This window comes from Pinus tabuliformis, chromosome 8 (assembly GCF_031772625.1).
Source record: "Pinus tabuliformis cultivar Carrire ecotype Pingquan chromosome 8, CPIR1, whole genome shotgun sequence".
NCBI classification, from domain to species: domain Eukaryota; kingdom Viridiplantae; phylum Streptophyta; class Pinopsida; order Pinales; family Pinaceae; genus Pinus; species Pinus tabuliformis.
This window is the reverse complement of record NC_142294.1, coordinates 63,231,107-63,255,716: the sequence shown is the minus strand read 5'-3', so window position 1 is coordinate 63,255,716 and position 24,610 is coordinate 63,231,107. Positions and strand designations below refer to the sequence as shown.

Genomic DNA, 24,610 nt, shown 5'->3' with positions numbered 1-24,610 from the left:
ATTTGATTTTGTATGGGCAGTCTGTTGGTAGCGGACCCACGTTACACTTGGCAGCCCGCTTACCAAGGTTGAGGGGTGTTATTCTTCACAGTGCTATACTATCAGGGCTACGCGTGCTCATCCGAGTGAAACTTACATTCTGGTTTGATATCTACAAAGTAAACCAATGAAGCTTCCTTCTCATCAAAACTTTTACAACCATGGTTTTTTGTTGTATTGAAACTTTCTCATCTCTAGAAACATTCAAAACCTTAGGCAGAAATTCTAATAACATTTTCTCTTATTTTTGCAGAATCTTAACAAGATTGAACATGTGAAATGCCCAGTACTTGTTATACATGTAAGTACTAAGCAAAACTGATATGCCCTTTTTAAGTAATCATAATCTATGATAAATTTGGCTTACTGTTCTTTTCAAACGAGGTGAACATCATACATTCTAGGGTTGGTTAAATTTCTTTTCAATTATGCTCGATATTGAATTCAGTGACACAAAATTTGACATGTGACAACCTAAAGAATAGAATTACTGTTTTAAAGCCCAATCTTAGCAGGGAGCTGAATCTGCAAGATCTCTATTGTCCAATAGAATGCAGCCAAAAGGGTTACCTAGATGCCTTTCTAATGAGCCTCAAGTACAACTTTGTAACTCTGAATGATGAAATACTTTTCTACATAATATCTATCTGTTGTTCTGGTATTATTAAGTAAAAGATTCTTTGCCATCACGTTGGGGAATTGTTTGCTGCAAATAGCTATATATTCTCCTAGATGTCCAAGGAACTATGTGAAATGTGAGTGAACTATACCTGAAAGGAACAAGGTGGCTGTATAACATCAAAGATTAGTGAAATAATGGAGAAAATATTTGTGGGAAAGTATAATGATAGGAAAAGACTGGTGACAATTGCCAATACTGATTATTTATGGGAGTGCAAGATAACGTAGATGATTTTATGACATTATATATTGCACTAACTTAACATCCCATTACCATTATGAGCCACTATTGAAGACAGTATATGTTGTCTTATTGCAATTTGCTAATAAGTGCCAAATTGCCAAAGATTGTGTCTAAAATAAGGTAGAAAACATCTCTTATGAAAAAAGTAGGAGAGCAAGGGTGACTATTATCAACAATATTGGCAATATTTTTATTGATTATTTTTAAGACAATGATACACCGCCTATTCTCTGTACATAATACGTATGAGATGTCAAAATGTAAATGCAGCAGGATGCCCTCCATTATATATAAAGCTGTGAGATGCCCAATTCTTGTAATTGGAGAGATTCGATAAAAATTATCCTAATCTCTTTAGTAAGGGAGCAAAGTTCAAAACATTGTAGTTGTAACTTGTGGTGTATGTCCACATTTAGGTATTTTTAATATGGCTTGATATCTTTTGTTTTAGGGTCTTGTACGTGTAGAGCTGTATATACAAATCCATTAAATAAAGACAAATGGTTAGATTGCTCTTATAGTGCCTAAGGGCTTAGCTATGGACTTGGGAATGATAACTGGGGTCACAGGGCAAATAGGAGGCTTGCTGAAAAAATAATCTGTTGTGACACTCAATGTCTTTCTTAATGATGTTCCTTCTCATTGCCTATTAATAACTTCTCTTACTTTGCCAAAAATTACCCTTGGAATATTCTGCTTGTCACTTTCTTTTATTCAGCCTATTAATCCTTAGGTATGCAAGGAATTTCAATTAAACTTTCTAGAAAGTCACTTTAACCTTCAGTATGGGTTTTCCTCCCTCACTTGAGGCTTGCGTTCTTCTTGCCCTTCCCTTCCCCTTGCTTCAGTCAAATTCTAGAATAATTGAAGAACTTGAAGGTTTATGTTACTTTGTGGTTCTAATAGAGAATTAGTCGTTGCATTAAGATGGCCTTTCTTAGGCTGGGTTACTTTTCTATCATTTGATTTTTATCTATTCGGTAGGTCTGCTATAGTTTATCCTGTCAATGCTCTTGATCGATTGTCGGATCCAAGAGTTCTTACTTTGGCATAATTGGAGTCCTGAGCAAGACATAGAAGTGATGTGAATTGTGATATTCCCCATTTTGAATTTGGTTATGGCCCAAAACGTTTATGGTAGGAGCTATGAGCAATTATGAGATGGTACCGTTGTTTGATTGGACCAACAAGACTCCCTGGTTGGCTATGAACTTGTAATTTTTCTAGGTATTAGACTATTAACTTCATCCTTGATTTAGTTTGGGCAAACAAGAAGCAATGGTTTGATTGTGGCTAGAATGAGAAATTCACTATTTTCATACATATTCTTTGTCATGGTGTGATTCCATGTGCTCGGGGGGTTAATTTCTGTGAACCAACTTTTGCTATGGATTTGATATAATTATGCCTTTAGGTATCTGTTGACGGGCTGGAATTTACTGCCAACAGCTAGGGGATCTCCCCGGTGTAGAATCCCAATCAGACTCTACACTGTTTGGTTTAGGGATACAGATCAGATATTTTCAATAAATCTTCCATTTCTGAAGCAAATAGAAAAAGAGATACAGGTTTGAAATAGAAATTAAAAATGTCAGACTTCACACATTCTTGAGAATTTTTAAGAAAATTTGTCTGGCAATATCCCTGGTCATATATAATGTCAGAAAACATTAATATTGCACTCATATGTTGATATAATCTGCTTACAGTATCATCCAGATGTTTGCAAAGGAGATGTGTGTGGGGTTCAATTTCACAAGATCAATCAGGCTTATGATGTAAATTGCCTGCCTAAGAGTAATCTTTATCTATATGCATTTTCATTCTGTAATATGGGACTCTTATGCAGGCCCACGGTTTTCTGATTGTTGTTACTTTTGTGATAATGAGCAGACGTTAATGTCCAGTTTAGCAAAGGCAAAGCAGCAAAGCTATTCTGCTGATTACTCTGTCGAGGGCATGATGGGAATCAATAACGCTTATTGGGACGAGTGGGAAGAATGGATGGGATGGGAAGGAGCTGGAACCCTTGATTATTCCTCTCATATTAACATTTATGCCTGATGAAATTTTATCATAGACTGTGTAGGTGTCTATTGTCCGGCCTTGCAAACAGTTATGGCCTCTCCATTACCGATCCCATGTTGACTGTTATGGGCTATCTATAAAGTTCCTGCTATTGGCAGAAAAACAACTGTTTTAGAAAGCCCATAAAGCTTCTTCATTCATATCCTGGAAATACAATATGTTCTTCTAACTGTATAGTTGATTTTATTTATCTTCCGTTGGTTTCCATAACACAAAGGACTTACTGATCCAGATGAAGCAACAGCTTTCTGAGTTGTCTCTGTTTTAGTGAGTCATTTGATTTGGTCATGGGTCCTGATTATTAGACTACCTGTACATATGTTTTGTTCATTTATACTCTCAACTACTTGTACATACCTGCGGGATATCTCTCTGGACCATGTGATTATTATGGGGATCTGCTTTTCATTAAAGAGCTCCTAACTATTCTTTTTGCAATTTGTAATGACATTCATTTAATGGAAACCATTATTTTGATTAAGAGATCTTTGATCATTGAGATGAAATGCTGCCGTTTCATTACATAATGCAAAATTTCTACATATTTGATTCTTGAGACATAATGAAACCGTTTCATTCCATAATGAATTTTTCTATTGTATATCATCCTGAACAAGGCATTATTCTTGGCTGTAACTATAGGCAATCCCTGCCTGTATTTGCAGGATTCAAATGTTGTTAAGTTTTACCATTAATGTTAATTTTATATGTTTCATCTGGGACTGAGATATATTCAATCAATTAGTTTTGAGCATTTGCTTTCTAGATTGTTACCGTGACAAATCTAGGGTAATCCCTGACAAATTATGCTTGTCGCTATAATTGTGGAGCCATTGAGTGCAGAATTGATGCGTATATCCTGTAGCAAGAGAGATCTGAACTGTGCAGGGCGATTGAAATAGGCAAAGTGTCCAGGTTACAGATGTAGCGACAAAGAGTGGCCAATAATGGGGTGGCACTAAAACTACTTATGTGATAGATACGGAAGAAGAAACTCATCACAATTTCGAAAGTATTCATATTTGCCATTTAAAATGTAAATTCTTCTGATTCCTTTTTCAAGAAAACAGTGGGAATTTATAGATTGTGTTTCTTTGTTTACATTAATGATAAAAGATCCAGACGAAATTCCTTGAAGGCTTGTTCTTTTTCAGGGTTTGAGTGAAAAATGTCGCTGCGTATGTATCCTACTTATAGAAAAGGGTATAAACAGTTTTGGGGCAGCAAAGATTGCTCCAGAGAAAATTCCAAGAAACTTAAATCATTTTAATTGAATTTGAAATTGTAGAAACCTTGAACCCCTTTCTTGGTTTGAAATCAAAGTTGAAGATGATTGGTGTGAGTAGAAGGAAAACGAGTGTATGGGAGTGTAGAAGGAAAAATATCTGGAGACACAGATTATGTGAGGAAGCAAAACACAAAGATTGTCTAAAACTATTGTTAGAATTGGATATCAAAGAAACCTGTTAACCTATTGCGAATGAGTGATGCATAAGCAGTGTTATGTGTGACCAATGTTCTGTGTGAACTGGCGATCATTGGGAGTTGTTATCTGGAGACACAGATTAAAGTATAACTGAAAATTTTGGTTGAGACTATTTCCATTTTTGGAAAGCCAAATTGTAAAATGCCCTTTAAAGGAAGGATGTGTAGGGATTGCAGAAATTTCCAGAATCAAATTCTTGATGTAAATTTTTAAAAATTCACCTTATATTAAAGGTTTCTAATTTTTTTAGAGCGCTCTTTCTTCTTTTTAAACCCCTTAAAGGTGGGGTGGGGATGTAAGATCTATATTTTATTTGTAGAAATTCAGACAAGTAAATAGAACATTTAAAATAGTTGCACTGTTTTGCCTCTTAAAATGCTTGAAAATGAAAGTCTGAATTGTATCTTGGACAGAGCATAGATTAATAAGTGCTAAAAGCTTGCTTTGAGGGCCAGAGAAATACATAGTGTTTTGAATGGTGGGTTTGCCAAAATGGAATCTAAAACCACTATATTTGAGGACTTAAGTATGTAAAACAAAATACTTTGAAAAATACAATACATGAATTTAAAATCGGTTTCAAAATTTTAATAATGTTAATGTTTTACTTCTACTGTCAACCAGTAATGTAAGTAATTTGTTTTAACATTTGCAAATCACAAATTTCTCCACTTTTCATTTACCATGTACAACGTTGTAATTTACTTTTTATTTAGAAAAAAACTGTGCTGCCAATAATCTATTGAATGGTTTGGTTTTGGTTCTGTTCTTCTAATATCAAATTTACTGGTACAGGATGGTCAACGTGGTTATTGCCTTCGTCACTACATACCTTTATATATGCTTGACTATCTATAGAACTTTCTTCCTTTCACTAATCCTATCGGCCTCTCTTTGTACCTTTTGGGACAATTGCTAGTTAGGCCGATAGGCCTTCCCTTTGGAACAGACTTTCGTCGTTCCTTTGTCTCTTGTGCGGACACGTGGACAGTTAAGCCATCGATCGGTTTCTCTCTCCCTTGGTCTCCCGTGCAATTTTGTCATGACACGTGGTTTCTGCAGCCGATTTTACAGGGAGTTGTTACCATTTTACGCCGGAGTTCCAGGATTATTGTTTCGCAAGATTCAGCCAAGTGGATCTGGGTACAGATTTCCTCATCTCCAAGGCTGCCAGAACTCAAATCTGATCGCACACGTCTCTCTCCTTTGGTCATTTTAGTCAGTTGTTACCCCCCTATTCGTTGGGACTGTGCGTATGATATTATCGTTACAATCATTTTGGAGGAGCATTGGCAGCAGACTTACAATGAGCAGGTGCGAAGTTTATCTGGGATTGCTTCTGGTTCTGGTTCTGCTTTTGACGTTGCAATCCACAGCCACATGGGAGGAGAGTAATGAGATTGATTGGAGAAATAAGCAGGCCAGGGACAAAATCACTGAACTCCCTGGTCTGCCCTCAAATGCGAACTTTGCCCAATATTCTGGCTACATAACTGTAGACAAAAACGCTGGCAGAGCCCTTTTCTACTGGCTCATTGAAGCCACAGAAGACCCATCTTCTAAACCTCTGGTCTTGTGGTTGAATGGAGGTAACTATGACTATTAGAAAATCAAATAATGTACTCTTGTAGTATCATTATAGAATATCTTCTGCAAAATTGTTCTTTTGTCTACCCAAAATCGAATAATTGCAATGGAGACTTATTCTGCAACGATTTGGTTGGATTGTAGGTCTTGGGTGTTCTTCTGTGGGATATGGGGAAGCAGAAGAGCTTGGGCCTTTTCACATTAATTCTGATGGGAAAACTCTCCACCTTAACCCATATTCATGGAATAGATGTATGTATTTATGAACTTGGCTACTTTCATTCTTCTCCCTGAATTCATGCAGAATGAATGATACAGTTTGTTTGTTGTTTTGAAATTGACCCATTTATCTGCAAATCATTTTTGGTATCAACTCTTTTTTATTTGCTTGCAATACAGTTTGTTTGTTGTTTTGAAATTGACCCATTTATCTGCAAGTCATTTTTGGTATCAACTCTTTTTTATTTGCTTGCATGCAGTGGCGAATATACTCTTCTTGGATTCCCCTGCTGGGGTTGGTTTTTCCTACACCAACACTTCTTCAGATATATCCAAGTCTGGAGATAAACGAACTGGTATGATGTATGGTGCTTACAGTTTAGTTTACCATTTAGTGTTTTGCAGTGGATACTTTCAAGGTAGATTAAAATATTTTTAACCCTGTAATTGCAGCTGAAGATTCACTCAACTTCTTGCTCAACTGGTTGGAAAGATTCCCTCAATATAAAAATAGAGAGTTTTACATTTCAGGAGAGAGCTATGGAGGTACATAAATTTCCCCTGTATTCAGTCATGTATTGTTAAAGTAGCCTTGTCTCTCTCTCTGTTGTTGTCATTATGTGTATGCAGGCATGAACACAATAATATCCCAGGTAAGAATACCAGTGATAAACGTAGTCCTATTCATTGCATCATATACATACATGTATACAATTTTGAGTTATATATAAAATTATATATATAGTTTTGAATTCAATAAGTAAACATATGGAACTTAAAATTCTGGCAAATAACAAAAAAAAATTAGACAAATAATAAAAAGCTGAAAACAAAATCCAAATCACCATAGTTTCATCTTAACTCTAAATTTGTTAAACATAGAAATCAAATCCCTTGAGTATATACTAACTTTTCCAAATTTGTTAAACATAGAAATCAAAGAATAATCACCACAGTTTCATCTTAACTCCATATTTGTTAAACATGGAAATCAAATCCCTTGAGTATATACTAACTTTTCCAATAGTACAAAAGCTAAGATCTTCAATACCTTTAATAGTACAAAAGCTAAGATATACCATACTTTTCTATATATGTGAAGGACCTTTTTTTTTAAATTTTCTTTTGATTGGATACTTCAGGTCATTTTCAACCTTGTTATGGACCATACTAAGAACATATTGTGCCGTAAAAAGCACCTCTTGCCATATAAAACACAGTGTCAGAGCTCTCAGTGATAGTGATTTATTTATTGGTAGCTTTCTCTCACTTTCTCTCTGCCTACCCTTATGAAAACAATGGAGTAACTGAGTGTAGAGCTAACAGAACTCTGCTCAAGCCTGTGTTTCACGGTTACTTTTAAATAATCCGTAAATTTCACTTAACTTTGTTATTCTCGTTTGTCAGGGCAGAGCAGAGTCATGTGGGATACGAGGGATTCTGAGTCAAAAAGGTCAGAATTAAGTTGTTTGCACGAGGTACTTAATTAAGAAACCTGGGACCAATAGTCATCTTGTGGTTGATCTTTGAGGTGCATCGGTGGGTGTGTAATCTTATTACTGTAATGCCCAGTAGTTGGTACCTTCTGCCAATGCAGCTTTGAAACAGAAACTATGGTTTTCCTTCAGAAATAACACACGTCCAGCACCATAAATCCCTGGAATTTATGGGAATTTTATGTCTCGGACTATACTCCTCTTTCCTTTGCTGTACTATAAGCTACCTCGCTGTACTTCACACTTTTCTGCTTCAGACTTGATCACCGAAATTCTGTTCTGAAATGAAGACGCACTGCACTATATATAGTTGTTTCCCAAGGTAATAAGCTGAGTTGATATCAAGCTGAGCCGACATGTCAGTTGGAGAGATAATTAATTCCACTTTGAAGCCGACTTGAGGTTAATGCTTGTGCTTGGTCTTTGGAGGGCTACTTGACATTTCTATTGACTCATACACAAGTTCAATATGCCCAAGAAGGGTCCTTCATACATGACATAGGCTCAAATTGACTTTTATGACTAGATGACAGATCTTGAATGCTCACAATGGGAGCCATCACTAAAATAAAATTCCTTGCTCATGAAACCCATGAGACAAGCACTACAATAATAATTTCCTTTTCATCAATTACATAAAATCACAGTTACATCAAGACCGAACCTAGTTACTTTTCAATTCTCCCTCTTAATTAGGGAGGTATTCATAAAGGTACTTGGTCATTCTCAATCTGAAGAATTTCTCATAAGAAGAATAAGATTGGTAACCCATCTGTATAGCATCATATCAACCAGCATTGTCACATAGCAAGGCCTTGACTAACAGCTCTATCTATCCACGAGATCTGAGCACAATGCTGGCGAGACCAATGATGTATAGACACCCTCATCATTGCTCTCTCGGAACATACCCCACCCGGGTTCTCAGGGTGTGTTCCACCAGGACTCTTCTTATCTTGGATTCATACTGACTGTGGATGATGATGTTACACTACTTTGTAGCATGAAAGCGGTGTTTATTTTTTCATGGAGGAGAACTTTAGTTTGAGTATAGGATTTGGATCTATGTTGGAAGAGATTCTCCATTCTCATCTTTACGACATCCTTGTGACATTATAGAAGGAAGGATGAGTTATTGAGTTTGAAATTGGGAACATTTTGGACGATGTAAAGCAGCAGCCTGAAAATATATCAACATAATGGAGTTAATCAGATGTCATACATGTGCTGATTACCATCTAACAGCAGAGTCATTGGTTCAAAGAAACTTCACTCATGTCTTCCAGTAAGCAATTTTTGAGAATGCATGTCATGATGCATTTCGATGGCAAGTCCATTCACCAATGAATGCAACTTGCCTTCTCTGTCCTACAAAAGGGTCTCTGACTGTTTAAGGATCTGTCTTTTCTCCAAGGAGGAGAAGCTAACCGTTTAGATATCTCTTTGTTCAAGAAAGTAGTGGTGTTAGTTGATAAAATGGATGAGTGTCAGCATGCTTGTTATGTTTGGATGCAAGCAAAATTTGATTCATTGGTGACACTGTCAGTGGCAGTCTGACTGAAAGACCTCTTTGAACCTTCCTGTCAGTTCCTGAAGATTTAACATTGGATTTTAAAAGGGATTGACGAAGGATGTTTCGTGGACCAGTCATGCAAAAGCTATAAAGGGCTGCAGTAACCCTTTCTGGATAAACAGCAGATAGGTGTCGATCACATCTTGGAAGACAGGAAGGTTCCATTCAATCAACTTATTGACTTGTATTAGTGCTTGAGGTGGTGTCTCAATCACCTGTCTACCTTCAATATACAAAAATGAAAGACCTCCACCTTTGTTTCTGATAGGGATGGTGAAGCTGGAAGTAGTATGTGGCAGACAATCTTGGATGCTCTGACAGAATGACGTTTGCCTCTTGGGTTGCCCTCCTTATAATGTAATTAATTTGCTAAACAGAGAATCTTTTTCCATGTAGCAGTATATGAAATAGGGGAGAACTGATATGTTAAAAGAACTGATTTTGTAATATGTATAGTATAATAGAATTTTAACTTCACGATATATATGGAAGTTGGAGGGTTCTGAAGTTTTTTGAATTTTGTATTTTTGGCTTCTGTTTATGGTTGGTATTAGACATTTGCTTATTATTTTATCCTAGCAAAATGATATTTATCTCTGGAAACTAGTTACAGCTTTGAGTTGAAGATAACTAAGCCAAAGTTTTTGCTCTCTTGGCATATTGAGTGAAATCTTGGAAGACTTTGAAGACGACAATCTTAACAGATAGGATAGCCTAACCTTTATGTCATATTCAACTTCACCAGTAGCATGATACTATTGAGAACCCTCCAATTTGCCCTCAAAATACTAAATGCAATTTCTCAACATTTTCCAACTAATGTGCAAAAGCATGGTTCTAATGTCGGAATATTGGGTTTGTAGTTGTGATATATTTTTGTCTTAGAAATCACAAGGAAGACAAGTGGCGGATTATGCTTTTATGTGAAGTACATAAGATGTGTGTATATAATATATACAATCTATGTATCAGATATCTCCTGTTACTACGGCTAGATTTGCAGGCATTTGTGGTCCACCTAAGGTTGCTCAGGCTTAATTTTTTATTTTTATTGAGTAATTCTCTATGTCAAAGGCCTGGAATGCATTTACACTAGAAAAAGGTGGCAAATTTTCATTTCATAAAACCCACGAGATATTTTTGTATTGCTCAGTTATTAATCAAGATGTTTTCTTTCATCTGTTTTATTGTGCAACCATCATAGATTATCATCTTTTCTGTCCTCTTTTTAGGAGGACAAAGATTTATCCAAGTTTTTATGAAGCACCTTTCACACCATCGGAAATTGAAAAATTACAGTATACACTCTTGATGGAATAGTTTTGTCTTAATTTACATTTTCTTGACTTGCAGGCTTTACCCTTCACTAATGCTTTGAAACTTTTTTCGTTCTTGAAGCAGTGGATTTCAGATGGCAATAAGGTAATATCGTTTTCTCTAATCCCAAGGAGTTGTGCACAAATTGGTTCATGATATTTGTTGGAAGGTTCCATCTTTTGTGTTTTAGGAGAAGAGGTTTATGATATTTATTCTGTTATTGCTTCAATCAGTATGATACCTGCCAAAAAAACACAATGTAGTCCCCTGCTTCGATATGTTTTCCTAAAATTCTCTCCTATGGAATCTTGCAGGTTGAGCTTGTCTGTCGTGTTGCTATGTTGCTTCTTCAAATACATCATCACCAACTTATTTCGACTCCATCAGCTAGGGCTATCCTGACTTCTCTGCAGGATGTTCTTCGTAGTAGGGTCAAGGTACCTCTCCCTGATGCATTTTGGATTCTTTGTTTCTGAATCTGGTTTTCTCCTACTTAAATATATTCTATCATGTCTTCCTGCAGGGGTGTAAAGATATATTGGGTTTTAATCTTGCAGCAATGGATCACCTTAAGGTATTTCATATTTGTGATTCTAGCGGAAACCTTGCTAATTTATTACGTCTTTGGGGATTTAGCAGAAATTCTTAAACCATAATTTTACGTTGGCACTTTTTGTTGATGGTTTTGCTGATATTCTCTCATTATTTAATATTTGAAATATGCTTTGCAGCAATTACTTGCAGAAAGATCTGATGCTCCATTCAAAGATGCAAAATCAAAGCTAATGGATATCCGTGCCCGACAGTCTAAAAGAATAGACGGTGAGGCAAAATCTGATAAAAAAAGGCAGAAAAGGCAGAAACAGTTTCATAAGATACATGATGGGAACCCTGGAAAAAAGATACATGATGGAGCATAATTTCTTGATCAATGGTTGAGTGGTGGTTTGCAAAAACCAATGACCGCTTTGCATTTTTGTAAGAGTGTATAACTGAATGCTATAATTTTGTAGAATACCATATGCCTGCTAATTTGGCAGTGTAACTTCATTGTTGAGTTGTATTGTTGAGGTGTGATAGTTTTTGGTTCAGGATGATTTTGCTATGTTGCAATTGTTTCTGGTAGATATAGATTACTATGGATCATTCAAACTTTTGTGAGCCAAGTGTGTACATGTGTCATGAAACAAGAAGACTTAATTCTGTCAGAGAGTTGGGGATTATGGTGAGTGCTTTTCACAAATAAGATAGATCCCTTGTTTTCTCTACTATGGAAGATGCTCCAGACACTCACAATGGGTTGCACACTGCTATTAATCTGTATTCTATTACAAATGGGAGGCAGGAGGAATGTAACTGTGATGGCCTCTGTTGCTTTTCCTGGGATGAAAGAGCAGTATGAGACGCTGAGATTGAGCCCTGGGGCTTCTGAAAAAGATGTGAAGAGAGCCTACCGTCGCCTTGTGTTGCAGGTATGCAAGTATCCATTTGAAGCTATGTATCTTACTTTCAAGATCAGATATTTTCAATAAATCTTCCATTTCTGAAGCAAATAGAAAAAGAGATACAGGTTTGAAATAGAAATTAAAAATGTCAGACTTCACACATTCTTGAGAATTTTTAAGAAAATTTGTCTGGCAATATCCCTGGTCATATATAATGTCAGAAAACATTAATATTGCACTCATATGTTGATATAATCTGCTTACAGTATCATCCGGATGTTTGCAAAGGAGATGTGCGTGGGGTTCAATTTCACAAGATCAATCAGGCTTATGAGGTAAATTGCCTGCCTAAGAGTAATCTTTATCTATATGCATTTTCATTCTGTAATATGGGACTCTTATGCAGGCCCACGGTTTTCTGATTGTTGTTACTTTTGTGATAATGAGCAGACGTTAATGTCCAGTTTAGCAAAGGCAAAGCAGCAAAGCTATTCTGCTGATTACTCTGTCGAGGGCATGATGGGAATCAATAACGCTTATTGGGACGAGTGGGAAGAATGGATGGGATGGGAAGGAGCTGGGACCCTTGATTATTCCTCTCATATTAACATTTATGCCTGATGAAATTTTATCATAGACTGTGTAGGTGTCTATTGTCCGGCCTTGCAAACAGTTATGGCCTCTCCATTACCGATCCCATGTTGACTGTTATGGGCTATCTATAAAGTTCCTGCTACTGGCAGAAAAAAAACTGTTTTAGAAAGCCCATAAAGCTTCTTCATTCATCTCCTGGAAATACAATATGTTCTTCTAACTGTATAGTTGATTTTATTTATCTTCCGTTGGTTTCCATAACACAAAGGACTTACTGATCTAGATGAAGCAACAACTTTCTGAGTTGTCTCTGTTTAGTGAGTCATTTGATTTGGTCATAGCTCCTGATTATTAGACTACCTGTACATATGTTCTGTTCATTTATACTCTCAACTACTTGTACATACCTGCGGGATATCTCTCTGGACCATGTGATTATTATGGGGATCTGCTCTTCATTAAAGAGCTCCTAACTATTCTTCCTGCAATTTGTAATGACGTTCATTTAATGGAAACCATTATTTTGATTAAGAGATCTTTGATCATTGAGATGAAATGCTGCCGTTTCATTACATAATGCAAAATTTCTACATATTTGATCCTTGAGACATAATGAAACCGTTTCATTCCATAATGAATTTTTCTATTGTATATCATCCTGAACAAGGCATTATTCTTGGCTGTAACTTATAGGCAATCCCTGCCTGTATTTGCAGGATTCAAATGTTGTTAAGTTTTACCATTAATGTTAATTTTATATGTTTCATCTGGGACTGAGATATATTCAATCAATTAGTTTTGAGTATTTGCTTTCTAGATTGTTACCGTGACAAATCTAGGGTAATCCCTGACAAATTATGCTTGGGGCTATAATTGTGGAGCCATTGAGTGCAGAATTGATGCGTAGATCCTGTAGCAAGAGAGATCTGAACTGTGCAGGGCGATTGAAGTAGGCAAAGTGTCCAGGTTACAGATGTAGCGGTGAAGAGTGGCCAACAATGGGGTGGCACTAAAACTACTTATGTGATAGATACGGAAGAAGAAACTCATCACAATTTCGAAAGTATTCATATTTGCCATTTAAAATGTAAATTCTTCTGATTCCTTTTTCAAGAAAACAGTGGGAATTTTTAGATTGTGTTTCTTTGTTTACATTAATGATAAAAGATCCAGACGAAATTCCCTGAAGGCTTGTTCTTTTTCAGGGTTTGAGTGGAAAATGTCGCTGCGTATGTATCCTACTTATGGAAAAGGGTATAAACAGTTTTGGGGCAGCAAAGATTGCTCCAGAGAAAATTCCAAGAAACTGAAATCATTTTAATTGAATTTGAAATTGTAGAAACCTTGAACCCCTTTCTTGGTTTGAAATCAAAGTTGAAGATGATTGGTGTGAGTAGAAGGAAAACGAGTGTATGGGAGTATGGGAGTGTAGAAGGAAAAATATCTGGAGACACAGATTATGTGAGGAAGCAAAACACAAAGATGGTCTAAAACTATTGTTAGAATTGGATATCAAAGAAACTTGTTAACCTATTGCGAATGAGTGATGCATAAGCAGTGTTATGTGGGGGCAATTGGTGTGTGACCAATGTTCTGTGTGAACTGGCGATCATTGGGAGTTGTTATCTGGAGACACAGATTAAAGTATAACTGAAAATTTTGGTTGAGACTATTTCCATTTTTGGAAAGCCAAATTGTAAAATGCCCTTTAAAGGAAAGATGTGTAGGGATTGCAGAAATTTCCAGAATCAAATTCTTGATGTAAATTTTTAAAAATTCACCTTATATTAAAGGTTTCTAATTTTTTTGAGAGCGCTCTTTCTTCTTTTTAAACCCCTTAAAGGTGGGGTGGGGATATAAGATATATATTTTATTTGTAGAAATTCAGACAAGTAAATAGAACATTTAAAATATTTGCACTGTTTTGCCTCTTAAAATGCTTGAAAATGAAAGTTTGAATTGTATCTTGGACAGAGCATAGATTAATAAGTGCTAAAAGCTTGCTTTGAGGGCCAGAGAAATACATAGTGTTTTGAATGGTGGGTTTGCCAAAATGGAATCTAAAACCACTATATTTGAGGACTTAAGTATGTAAAACAAAATACTTTGAAAAATACAATACATGAATTTAAAATCGGTTTCAAAATTTTAATAATGTTAATGTTTTACTTCTACTGTCAACCAGTAATGTAAGTGATTTGTTTTAACATTTGCAAATCACAAATTTCTCCACTTTTCATTTACCATGTACAACGTTGTAATTTACTTTTTATTTAGAAAAAAACCGTGCTGCCAATAACCTATTGAACGTATTGAGCTTTAAGTATGAACGTATTCTACACTTACTATATTAATATGAATGGTTTGGTTTTGGTTTTGTTCTTCTAATATCAAAGATGGTCAACGTGGTTATTGCCTTCGTCACTACATACCTTTATATATGCTTGACTATCTATAAAACTTTCTTCCTTTCACTAATCCTATCGGCCTCTCTTTGTACCTTTTGGGACAATTGCTAGTTTTACGCTGTAAGGCGTTTCCCTTTGAAATGAATTGCCCCAGCCGATGCTGTGTCCTATTGTTGACCGTGGATTTGTGGTGTTAGACGATTGAACGAAGTTTGATGGTTGATCCAAAACTGAAATAAGTTATGAAAACGGTTAATGAAGAAGCGTGTTCCGTGCTTCTCGGTTCCTGCGACTCAAAGATTGTTCTCATTTTGAAATCTCGGCTGCTTGTGGAAATCGCAGTGGACCAGAGTTCTCAGTGTCGAATTCAATTGGAAGCCGAACGATTAAAAGCAGTTTTCCTGTCATTCTCCTGTTGTATTCCTTCTGCCCTTGCGAGCTGCTTAGTTTATTCCTCATTAAGTTCGTCATTTCGACCTTTTACGCGCCGTCTCATTCGCCCAATCTCAGGTTCTCGCTCACTAATTTTCGGTTCAAAGGTTTTCTCAGAGCTTTCCACTGTTGTTTGGAGGGCATTTCAAGTTCTCAGGGCGGAATTCGACCTGTCTGTTATCCGCCAGGTTGGCATTAACTAACCCTTTACCCACATTTTTCGGATCTACAAAAAACCTTTTTAAATTTCTGTATTTCAGGCTCTGAATTGATCACGGTAGAACAATTTAGTGGTTAATTCTTCTCGGCCTTTACAGTCTGTAGCGGTAGGTTTTAGGGTTTTATTTTATGAAAAACATCTAATGCATTTTATCTTTAAATACTTGAAATCTTGTGTTGCTTTTATCGCTTAAGTGTTTGGAGTAAGTCTGTTCTCTATCGCATTTGTTTTACATTTTTTGATTCCTATTCTAAAGACTGCATTCTACAGTTCTAATCGTCCAAATGATGGTCAGTTTCAAGGTTCGGTCCCGTCTGACAAAAGGAAGCACAAAATGACTGAAAGACATCGACATAAAGAAATGAATTCTCTCATTTCAATTCTGAAATATTTGCTCCCAGGTGAAAACATTCAGGTATGTAATTCTTTGATCGATCACAAGGGTTTTCTCCAGTAGAGACGTCAACAGTACTCTTTGGGTTTTATTTTCATGAGGGTATGCGTCCTGTGAGTTGATTTTGGTAAAATGAAGTCATTGAAATACCACTCCAGTTGCCCAATTCCCATGGTATTTCTCCATTGAAACGGTTATTCGATAGATCAACCTAAATAAGACTGTCGCTACTCATTGCAAGTTGTTTTGGTATAGGGCCTTCAAACATATTATTGGTAAGGTAGAGGTGTGCCAAGCTCTGTAGCCTGCCTAAACTTGCTGGCAGTTTTCCATGCAGTTGATTGTGATGGAGATACAAATTTGAGAGGCGACGACAATTTGTTATGGAAGCGGGTATTGTCTCTGATAATTTATTTTCTTCTAACCATAAGCTGAAGAGCGCAGTGAGATTTCCAATATTTGATGAAATTTCTCCAGTCAATTTGTTTTGGTTCAAGTAAATATCTTCTAACAACGTAAGCGAAAAACTAGAGGGAGGAGTGGTTCCGGTGAGAAAGTTAGAATAAAGGGACAAGTCTGAGAGATTTGTGAGTCGAACCACCTCCAGGGGAATGGGGCCATGTAGATTGTTCTGGGAGGGATCCAGATATTCGAGCTGTGTGCAATTCCCGAGCTCCCTAGGAAGAAGGGAAAATAGAATGTTGGAGCTCAAATACAGTACCCTCAGTTTTCACAAGAAATGAGTTTCCCTGTGAGATCCAGGACTTTTACTGTGTGGTCTCCATGGCAGGGGACTCGCATCTAGGGCAGAGAATACATGGAGTTCAAGCCAAAGTGATGACCTAATGATGAGGGTGTTTTTGCAAACCATTTTGTTTACAAATATCCTGTATTTCATGGAGGCCCTCGAATGTCTATGGGGAGAGATTTCGCATATTTGCAGATGAAGCATGTGGCGGAATCCATTTTATATCGTTACAGACTGAAACTGGTTAATCATGTATGTAAGGTTTACCATGTTCCTTATTTATTCGTTGAACCTTGCAATGAATCCATAGTCCTGTGATTGTTGCAATGATAAAGATGCAATAAATTCATAATACAACTATGGCTGAAGTGGAAGGCATCTGGGGCAGAGACTGCATGGAATTCAAGCCAAAGAGATGGCTTAATAATGAGGGTGTTTTTGTGAGCCAATCTGTTTACAAATAGGCTGTTTTCCGTGGAGACCCTAGAATGTGCATAGGGAGAGACCTTGCATATTTGCAGATAAAGCATGTAGCGACATCCATTTTATATCATTACCGAGTAAAATTGTGTTGAATTATCTGAATATGTCGGTTTAAACTGTTGTGAATTTGTATTTATCATTTTCTAATTTCTAAATTTATGTATGGTATGGCAGATTGATATCATATGACAACTTTTGTGAGCAGAGAATCATGGCGAAAATACAGTTGCCTTGATATTGATTCCTAGAAAATCACTGAAAATGTAATTGTCTTGTCTGTAGTATTACTTTATGAATATATATACATTATATTTTTCTTTTACCTTCATTTTCGTGTTCTACCTGATAATCGTAACAATTATGTGAAAATAATGTATATTGATTAAAATCAATGTATCAACCCATGTTTTTTCGTATGATAATTTTATCCATAAATTTACATCTAAATGGGATGAGAAGGCACATCTCAGTTTATAATTAAATAAACTATATAACAAATATTTTTGAAAAGTCTTTAGAAGGTTTTGATGAACAGTTGGCTTTCACTAGGGTTGATAGCAGTGGAACATCCAGACATGATCTATGAAACACATTCCTTGTCTGGATTTTTAGTATCACAATGGGATATGCCGGTCTGTAATCATTAGAACGCAGGTAGTGAGATTAATGTGTAGAATATTGAGTCTAATAGGTTTCTGCTAACGGACTTTGTCTTCGCTGCCCATAATTCCGTGCAGTGCAGCTACCATCCCAACGACATATTTACTTCTCAATGAAGTAACCACCGCATTTTTGTTCTCAAATGCTATTTTTAATGCAAATGCATCTGTTTTGCCAACTTCTCAATGTGGTAATCAACACCTAATTTGTTTTCAAATTCCATTTTTAATGCAAATGCATCTGTTTTGCCAACTTCCCAATGTGGTAATCAACACCTAATTTGTTTTCAAATGCCATTTTTAATGCGATAATCTGTTTGTTTGTTTTATTTTTTATTTTTATTATTATAAACATATTAATAATTTTAACCAAATTGATATTCTTTTTGGTCCAGAACGAATGGCGAGCCATTGGAGTTCAGCAGTCTCGTGGATGGGTGCACTATGCCATTCATCATCCTGAGCCACACATCATGTTATTCAGAAGACCTTTGAATTACCAGCAAAACCAGCAGCAACAGGCTGGGGCTCAATCTCAACCTATGGGTCTGAAAGCCCAGTGAGTTTATCAACACTATCAAACCGTGTTAGTGATGCCTGTCATGAATTAACATGTATTCTTAGTCGTAGAATAGGCCTTAAGCCAGGGGCAGACCCTGCATCCAATTTTGAGCTTTTCATTCTTTGTTGGACAAGCCTTTGTTTTTAAACCTGCTTGATTTCTGTCAAGTGAAAATAAGAACCTCACAATCAGTATATAAAAGGATGTATCATTTCCTGGGAGTTTGGACATATTTTAAATAAATGCCCGATAACTGCTTTTGGTCAGTTACAATCAGATGCATATCACCGAATTTTCACAACCATCATCTGCGATAATCAGAGATTTTCACATCCCGACCATCATCAAATACCAATTTAATTCGAATCAGTTTCGAAAATATTTGGATTGTCTGTTGGGATCTCTACCTGCAGCGGCTTCTCTGAGGCTTTGATCAGATCAAGAGGCGTAGCAGCCAGATGAAAAGTTCCTGTTCGCAATGGACGTTTTCTTGACATTGGCGGCAAGCCCGCAGACAGCGTGGTGTCATGGATACCCATCACCCCTCCTATGTAATTTTGTAATTTTGTCGATGGCTGCAACTCTGCAACCACATCCAGTCATTCTAGTTTTTCGATTCCTATTCTAAAGACCGCATTCTACAGTTCTAATCGTCCAAATGATGGTTAGTTTCGAGGTTTGGTCCTATCTAACAAGAGGAAGCACAAAATGACTGAAAGACATCGGCGTAAAGAAATGAATTCTCTCATTTCAATTCTGAAATATTTGCTCCCAGGTGAAAATATTCAGGTATGTAATTCTTTGACCGATCACAGGGGTTTTCTCCAGTAGAGACGTCAACAGTACTCTCTTGGGTTTTATTTTCATGAGCGCATGCGTCCTGTGAGTTGATTTTGGTAAAATGAAGTCACTGAAATACCGCTCCAGCTGCCCAATTCCCCTGGTATTTCTCCATTGAAACGTTTATTCGATAGATCAACCTAAATAAGACTGTCGCTGCTCATTGCAAGTTGTTTTAGTATAGGGCGTTCAAACATATTACTGGTAAGTTAGAGGTGTGCCAAGCTCTGTAGCTTGCTTAAACTTGCTGGCAGTTTTCCATGCAGTTGATTGTGATGGAGATACAAATTTGAGAGGCGACGACAATTTGTTATGGAAGTGGCTATTGACTCTGATAATTTATTTTCTTCTAACCATAAGCTGAAGAGCGCAGTGAGATTTCCAATATTGGATGAAATTTCTCCAGTCAAGTTATTTTCGTTCAAGTAAATATCCTCTAACAACGGAAGTGCAAAACTAGAGGGAGGAGTGGTTCCGGTGAGAAAGTTAGAATAAAGGGACAAGTCTGAGAGATTTGTGAGTCGAACCACCTCTAGGGGAATGGGGCCATGCATATTGTTCTGGGAGGGATCCAGATATTCAAGCTGTGTGCAATTCTCGAGCTCCCTAGGAAGAAGGTAAAATAGAATGTTGGAGCTCAAATACAGTACCCTCAGTTTTCACAAGAAATGAGTTTCCCTGTGAGATCCAGGACTTTTACTGTGTGGTATCCATGGCAGGGGACTCGCATCTAGGGTAGAGAATACATGGAGTTCAAGCCAAAGAGATGACCTAATGATGAGGGTGTTTTTGCAAACCATTTTGTTTACAAATATCCTGTATTCCATGGAGGCCCTCGAATGTGTATGGGGAGAGATTTTGCATATTTGCCGATGAAGCATGTGGCAGAATCCATTTTATATCTTTACAGACTGAAACCGGTTAATCATGTATGTAAGGTTTACCATGTTCCTTATTTATTCGTTGAACCTTGCAATGAATCCATAGTCATGTGATTGTTGCAATGATAAAGATGCAATAAATTCATAATACAACTATGGCTGAAGTGGAAGGCATCTGGGGCAGAGACTACATGGAATTCAAGCCAAAGAGATGGCTTAATAATGAGGGTGTTTTTGTGAGCCAATCTGTTTACAAATATCCTGTTTTTCGTGGAGACCCTCGAATGTGCATAGGGAGAGACCTTGCATATTTGCAGATAAAGCATGTAGCGACATCCATTTTATATCGTTACTGAGTAAAATTGTGTTGAATTATCTGAATATGTCGGTTTAAACTGCTGTGCATTTGTATTTATCATTTTCTAATTTCTATATGTATGAATCATTTTCTAATTTCTAAATTTCTATATGTTATGGTAGATTGATATCATATGACAACTTTTGTGAGTAGAGAATCATGGCGAAAATACAGATGCCTTGATATTGTTTCCTAGAAAATCACTGAAAATGTAATTGTCTTGTCTGTAGTATTACTTTATGAAGATATATACATTATGCAGCAACAGGCTGGGGCTCAATCTCAACCTATGGGTCTGAAAGCCCAGTGAGTTTATCAACACTATCAAACCGTGTTAGTGATGCCTGTCATGAATTAACATGTATTCTTAGTCGTAGAATAGGCCTTAAGCCAGGGGCATATCCTGCATCCAATTTTGAGCTTTTCATTCTTTGTTGGACAAGCCTTTGTTTTTATACCTGCTTGATTTCTGTCAAGTGAAAATAAGAACCTCACAATCAGTATATAAAAGGATGTATCATTTCCTGGGAGTTTGGACATATATTAAATAAATTCCCGATAACTGCTTTTGGTAAGTTACAATCAGATGCATATCATCGAATTTTCACAACCATCATCTGCGATAATCAGAGATTTCCACATCCCGACCATCATCAAATACCAATTTAATTTGAATCGGTTTCGAAAATATTTGGATTGTCTGTTGGGATCTCTACCTGCAGCGGCTTCTCTGAGGCTTCGATCAGATCAAGAGGCGTAGCAGCCAGATGAAAAGTTCCCGTTCACAATGGACGCTTTCTTGACATTGGCGGGAAGCCCGCAGACAGCATGGTGTCATGGATACCCATCACCCCTCCTATGTAATTTTGTAATTTTGTCGATGGCTGCAACTCTGCAACCACATCCAGTCATTCTAGTTTTTCGATTCCTATTCTAAAGACCGCATTCTATAGTTTTAATCGACCAAATGATGGTCAGTTTCGAGGTTCAGTCCCGTGTAACAAAAGGAAGCACAAAATGAATGAAAGACATCGGCGTAAAGAAATGAATTCTCTCATTTCAATTTTGAAATATTTGCTCCCAGGTGAAAATATTCAGGTATGTAATTCTTTGACCGATCACAGGGGTTTTCTCCAGTAGAGACGTCAACAATACTCTCTTGGGTTTTATTTCATGAGGGTATGCATCTTGTGAGTTGATTTTGGTAAAATGAAGTCATTGAAATACCGCTCCAGTTGCCCAATTCCCATGGTATTTCTCCATTGAAACGTTTATTTGATAAATCAACCTAAATAAGACTGTCGCTGCTCATTGCAAGTTGTTTTGGTATAGGGCCTTCAAACATATTACTAGTAAGGTAGAGGTGTGCCAAGCTCTGTAGCCTGCCTAAACTTGCTGGCAGTTTTCCATTCAGTTGATTGTGATGGAGATACAAATTTGAGAGGCGACGACAATTTGTTATGGAAGCGGGTATTGTCTCTGATAATTTATTTTCTTCTAACCATAAGCTGAAGAGAACATTGAGATTTCCAATATTTGATGAAATTTCTCCAGTCAAGTTGTTTTGGTTCAAGTAAATATCCTCTAACAACGGAAGCGCAAAACTAGAGGGAGGAGTGGTTCTGGTGAGAAAGTTAGAATAAAGGGACAAGTCTGAGAGATTTGTGAGTCGACCCACCTCCAGGGGAATGGGGCCATGCAGATTGATCTGGCAGGGATCCAGATATTCGAGCTGTGTGCAATTCCCGAGCTCCCTAGGAAGAAGGGAAAATAGAATGTTGGAGCTCAAATACAGTACCCTCAGTTTTCACAAGAAATGAGTTTCCCTATGAGATCCAGGACTTTTACTGTGTGGTCTCCATGGCAGGGGACTTGCATCTAGCGCAGAGAATACATGGAGTTCAAGCCAAAGAGATGACCTAATGATGAGGGTGTTTTTGCGAACCATTTTGTTTACAAATATCCTGTATTCCATGGAGGCCCTCGAATGTGTATGGGTAGAGATTTTGCATATTTGCAGATGAAGCATGTGGCAGAATCCATTTTATATCGTTACAGACTGAAACTGGTTAATCATGTATGTAAGGTTTACCATGTTCCTTATTTATTCGTTGAACCTTGCAATGAATCCATAGTCCTGTGATTGTTGCAATGATAAAGTTGCAATAAATTCATAATACAACTATGGCTAAAGTGGAAGGCATCTGGGGCAGAGACTGCATGGAATTCAAGCCAAAGAGATGGCTTAATAATGAGGGTGTTTTTGTGAGCCAATCTGTTTACAAATATCCTGTTTTCCGTGGAGACCCTCGAATGTGCATAGGGAGAGACCTTGCATATTTGCAGATAAAGCATGTAGCGACATCCATTTTATATCGTTACTGAGTAAAATTGTGTTGAATTATCTGAATATGTCGGTTTAAACTGCTGTGCATTTGTATTTATCATTTTCTAATTTCTATATGTATGAATCATTTTCTAATTTCTAAATTTATGTATGGTATGGCAGATTGATATCATATGACAACTTTTGTGAGTAGAGAATCATGGTGAAAATACAGTTGCCTTGATATTGTTTCCTAGAAAATCACTGAAAATGTAATTGTCTTGTCTATAGTATTACTTTATGAAGATATATACATTATATTTTTCTTTTACCTTCATTTTCGTGTTCTACCTGATAATCGTAACAATTATGTGAAAATAATGTATATTGATTAAAATCAACGTATCAACCCATGTTTTTTCGTATGATAATTTTATCCATAAATTTACATCTAAATGGGATGAGAAGGCACATCTCAGTTTATAATTAAATAAACTATATAACAAATATTTTTGAAAAGTCTTTAGAAGGTTTTGATGAACAGTTGGCTTTCACTAGGGTTGACAGCAGTGGAACATGCAAACATGATCTATGAAACACATGCCTTGTCTGGATTTTTCGTATCACAATGGGATATGCCAATCTGTAACCATTAGAAAACCATTAGAAAGCAGGTAGCGAGCATTAATGTGGAGAATATTGAGTCTAATAGGTTTCTGCTAACGGACTTTGTCTTCACTGCCCATAATTCCGTGCAGTGCAGCTACCATCCCAACGACATATACATAGTTACTATATCCCTGCATATACATAGTTACCATAGTTACCATCCCATCCCAACGGAATATGTACATAGTTACATTCATATACATGGTTCCATTCATATTTATAGTCAGGTTCCATTCATATACATAGTTACCATATCCTTACATCCCCAATACTAAGGAGGCACCATCGATGGACGAATATTAATGTTGCATCCTTTTATTTATCTTATTTAATGAGAAGCTAACATCTTTATTTGTTGTATTTAATGAGAAGCTTGCATCTGAAAAAACCATAGAGCTTTGGATTCTACATGCTGTCATTCAGATTTCTGTAGGAAGTTGAGTTTCTGAACCTCTAGTCAAGGAAACCTTGGAATCCATTCTACAGGTTTAGGTTTGTATTAATACACAGACATGTTAAAATTGAATTGAAAATTTTAAGAATTGATAATTACTATTTTGAGATTTTAGAAGTCTCTTAACTTATTTAAATGATCCAATCAAACAATGTTTTACTACTGCAACCTGATCATTTACACCAAGTTCAAATAATTTAATTACTGTTTAGACGACCCTCTGATATAAAGATCACACTAATGACACAAAACATTTGTTGGAGGCTCAAATTGTCTCAAGTTGGTTAATCTGCGTAATGTTACCATTAAACCTGTCTATTCTAAACAAATCTTCGCGTCGGCAAACTATAGCAAAGTGGTGGGAGCAAAGGAAAAATTTAAATTTTAAAGTTAACTGGTGTGCATGT

The 24,610-nt window shown here is 36.7% G+C and overlaps 3 protein-coding genes and 1 pseudogene across 8 annotated transcripts; 3 read left to right on the top strand and 1 right to left on the bottom strand.

The window, feature by feature from the left end:
• The first annotated feature begins 82 nt into the window (after positions 1-82).
• Positions 83-11,891, top strand: LOC149234169 (serine carboxypeptidase-like 27). Of its 4 annotated transcripts, none has more exons than XR_016246078.1 (8): positions 92-158; positions 293-340; positions 5,334-6,127; positions 6,270-6,377; positions 6,605-6,700; positions 6,798-6,890; positions 10,767-10,835; positions 11,045-11,120. XR_016246078.1 is itself a non-coding variant. In XM_089371767.1 (8 exons), the coding sequence occupies exons 1-8, from the start codon at positions 6,122-6,124 to the stop codon at positions 11,648-11,650; spliced, it is 735 nt and encodes a 244-aa protein (XP_089227893.1). In that variant the 5' UTR covers positions 5,994-6,121; the 3' UTR covers positions 11,651-11,891. The 4 variants fall into 4 exon arrangements, 3 of the variants coding, with proteins under 3 accessions (XP_089227894.1, XP_089227893.1, XP_089227895.1); XM_089371767.1 differs by lacking the exons at positions 92-158; positions 293-340 and adding exons at positions 11,254-11,304; positions 11,462-11,891 and having other exon boundaries at positions 5,994-6,127; positions 11,045-11,167; XM_089371768.1 differs by lacking the exons at positions 10,767-10,835; positions 11,045-11,120 and adding an exon at positions 7,752-9,171 and having other exon boundaries at positions 83-158.
• Positions 11,818-13,302, top strand: LOC149234168 (chaperone protein dnaJ 8, chloroplastic-like). Of its 3 annotated transcripts, none has more exons than XM_089371771.1 (4): positions 11,818-11,955; positions 12,076-12,202; positions 12,442-12,510; positions 12,626-13,302. In XM_089371771.1, the coding sequence occupies exons 1-4, from the start codon at positions 11,912-11,914 to the stop codon at positions 12,794-12,796; spliced, it is 411 nt and encodes a 136-aa protein (XP_089227897.1). In that variant the 5' UTR covers positions 11,818-11,911; the 3' UTR covers positions 12,797-13,302. The 3 variants fall into 3 exon arrangements, with proteins under 3 accessions (XP_089227897.1, XP_089227898.1, XP_089227896.1); XM_089371772.1 differs by having other exon boundaries at positions 11,822-11,955; positions 12,072-12,202; XM_089371770.1 differs by lacking the exon at positions 11,818-11,955 and having other exon boundaries at positions 12,008-12,202.
• Positions 13,303-16,031: 2,729 nt separating this feature from the next.
• LOC149234166 (cyclin-dependent kinases regulatory subunit 1-like) lies at positions 16,032-20,771 on the top strand. The gene is made up of 2 exons (XM_089371764.1): positions 16,032-16,244; positions 18,509-20,771. The coding sequence occupies exons 1-2, from the start codon at positions 16,164-16,166 to the stop codon at positions 18,674-18,676; spliced, it is 249 nt and encodes an 82-aa protein (XP_089227890.1). The 5' UTR covers positions 16,032-16,163; the 3' UTR covers positions 18,677-20,771.
• On the bottom strand, positions 16,239-17,024 carry LOC149234167 (uncharacterized; annotated as a pseudogene).
• Positions 20,772-24,610: the final 3,839 nt, after the last annotated feature.